The sequence below is a fragment of the Terrapene carolina genome, unplaced genomic scaffold, assembly GCF_002925995.2.
Source record: "Terrapene carolina triunguis isolate 2854851 unplaced genomic scaffold, T_m_triunguis-2.0 Scaffold23634, whole genome shotgun sequence".
In the NCBI taxonomy this organism is placed as follows: Eukaryota; Metazoa; Chordata; order Testudines; family Emydidae; genus Terrapene; species Terrapene triunguis.
In genome coordinates, this window is record NW_020687985.1 from 2,284 (window position 1) to 3,917 (window position 1,634).

A 1,634-nucleotide genomic window follows, 5' to 3' on the forward strand; every position below is an offset into this window, starting at 1 on the left:
GGGGGGGGGAGTAGGGCATGGCTGGGCTAGCAGGGGCTGCGGGTCAGGAGGGGCACCGGCAGAGCTGGGGGGGGGAGTAGGGCATGGCTGGGCTAGCAGGGGTTGCGGGTCAGCAGTGAGGGGCACCAGTAGAGCTGTGGGGAGCTGGCTGCCGGCTCACAGGGCCCCGTTTCTCTGTGCTTGCTCCAGCAGAGCAGGTCTCCGGGTGCCAGGCTCCTGCTGAGCCCTGGGGCAGTTCCTGGGGGCTCGGGCTGCTGTGGGGTGTGTGCAGTGTGTCCCAGGCCGGAGGGTCATGCAGCTCCCTGCTGGCGTGTGGGCTGCATGGCTGGGATACTCGGCATTCCTGGGCCCCTGCCAGGACGGCCTGGGAAGCCGGTGGGGCCGGCTGGTTGGCAGGATACGGAGCCGTGTTATCAGGTGTTTACTAGGCAGTTGGTGGGCACAGCCGCCCGCCGCTCTCCAGCAGCTGCCGTCGGTGGTGCAGACGGGCGCGGCACCGAGCAGGAGGGCACGGCTGGAATCTGCCGCCTGACCCGAGAGCCACAGTTCCTGCTGCCTGTCGGGGCGGGGGGATCGCCAGCTCCAGAGGGGAGCAGGCCAGGCCCGGGCGGGTTCGCTGGCACCCCTGGGTGGGGCGATGGGGGCTGTAGAACTGGGAGGCGCTGGCCAATGGGCCCCTCCTGAGCAGCCTCCAATGTAGGGCAGAGCCGGGCTCCCCTGCTCCGGGGAGCTCTGGGGGCAGGACACGTGGCTGCAGCCCCCTCTCCCCGAGATCCCCCCAGGCCCGCACCGTATTTGTTGCCGTCCTCGCCATTGGCACGGACCCGCTTGCCGAGGACCTGCAGGTGCCCGCTGCTGCTGCGGCTGTACAGCTGGTAGACGCGGACGTGCCGGTGGCTCACCTCGTCCAGGTGCCGTGTGTGGTTCTCCACGTAGAGGCGGAAGTCGGCCGCTGTCTGGTGAGACTCCTGCAGGGAAAGGCAGGCCTGGCTCCCCACTGCGGCTCTGGGGGTCAGGCCCCTCTGGAGGAGGGCTGGGGCATGCCGAGCCCCTCGCAGCACGAGGAGACCAAGGGCAGATGCTGGCCAGGCCCATAGCCTGTCTGTCCAGGGAGCCACGGCCCACGGGAGGCCCCTCCCAGCCAGGGACCTACCCAGCCCCCCCCAGGTCTCTGTCACCTCCCCCCAGACAGTCTCTCTCCCCAGGCCCCTGCCCGAACGGGGCCCCGTCCATCCCTGCCCATTCTGCTCTGGCTCTGGTGGTGCAGCACCCCAGCCGGGAGGTCCCCTGTTCACCTGGCATGGTCAAGGCGGCCCTGCGGCCCCTCGCCAAGTGCCGGGGTTTGTCTCTGCCGGCCCCACGGTTACAGCCGGGAGACTGGCAGTGACTCCAGAGGAACAGCTGCCTGATGCTTCCCGCGGCAACACCCCGTTCCCAGTGGCCAAATTTAACCCATTCAGGCCGAAATTCCCCCGGCCAGGTGCCTGCCTCAGGCCACATCAGCTGAGCTGGGCGTCATGTTTGGGAAAATAGGCGGCTCTGTCCTCAGCTCTCGCTGGTGTGTCGCAAACCTGCGGCTATTTGGTGCTTCGCTTTAGCCCCAGCTGCTCGGGCAGGAGGTCGCGGAAAATCTC

At 68.5% G+C, this 1,634-nt stretch overlaps 1 protein-coding gene across 1 annotated transcript in view; it reads right to left on the bottom strand.

Moving 5' to 3' along the window:
- The window catches only part of LOC113408757 (fibroblast growth factor 18-like), a 2,633-nt gene extending 1,494 nt beyond the window's left edge, over positions 1 to 1,139 (bottom strand). Inside the window, exon 1 of the mRNA XM_026662156.1 lies at positions 903 to 1,139. Coding sequence (XP_026517941.1) covers positions 903 to 1,095 — 193 coding nt within the window. The 5' untranslated portion in view covers positions 1,096 to 1,139. The remainder of the gene's footprint in view (positions 1 to 902) is intronic.
- Positions 1,140 to 1,634: the final 495 nt, after the last annotated feature.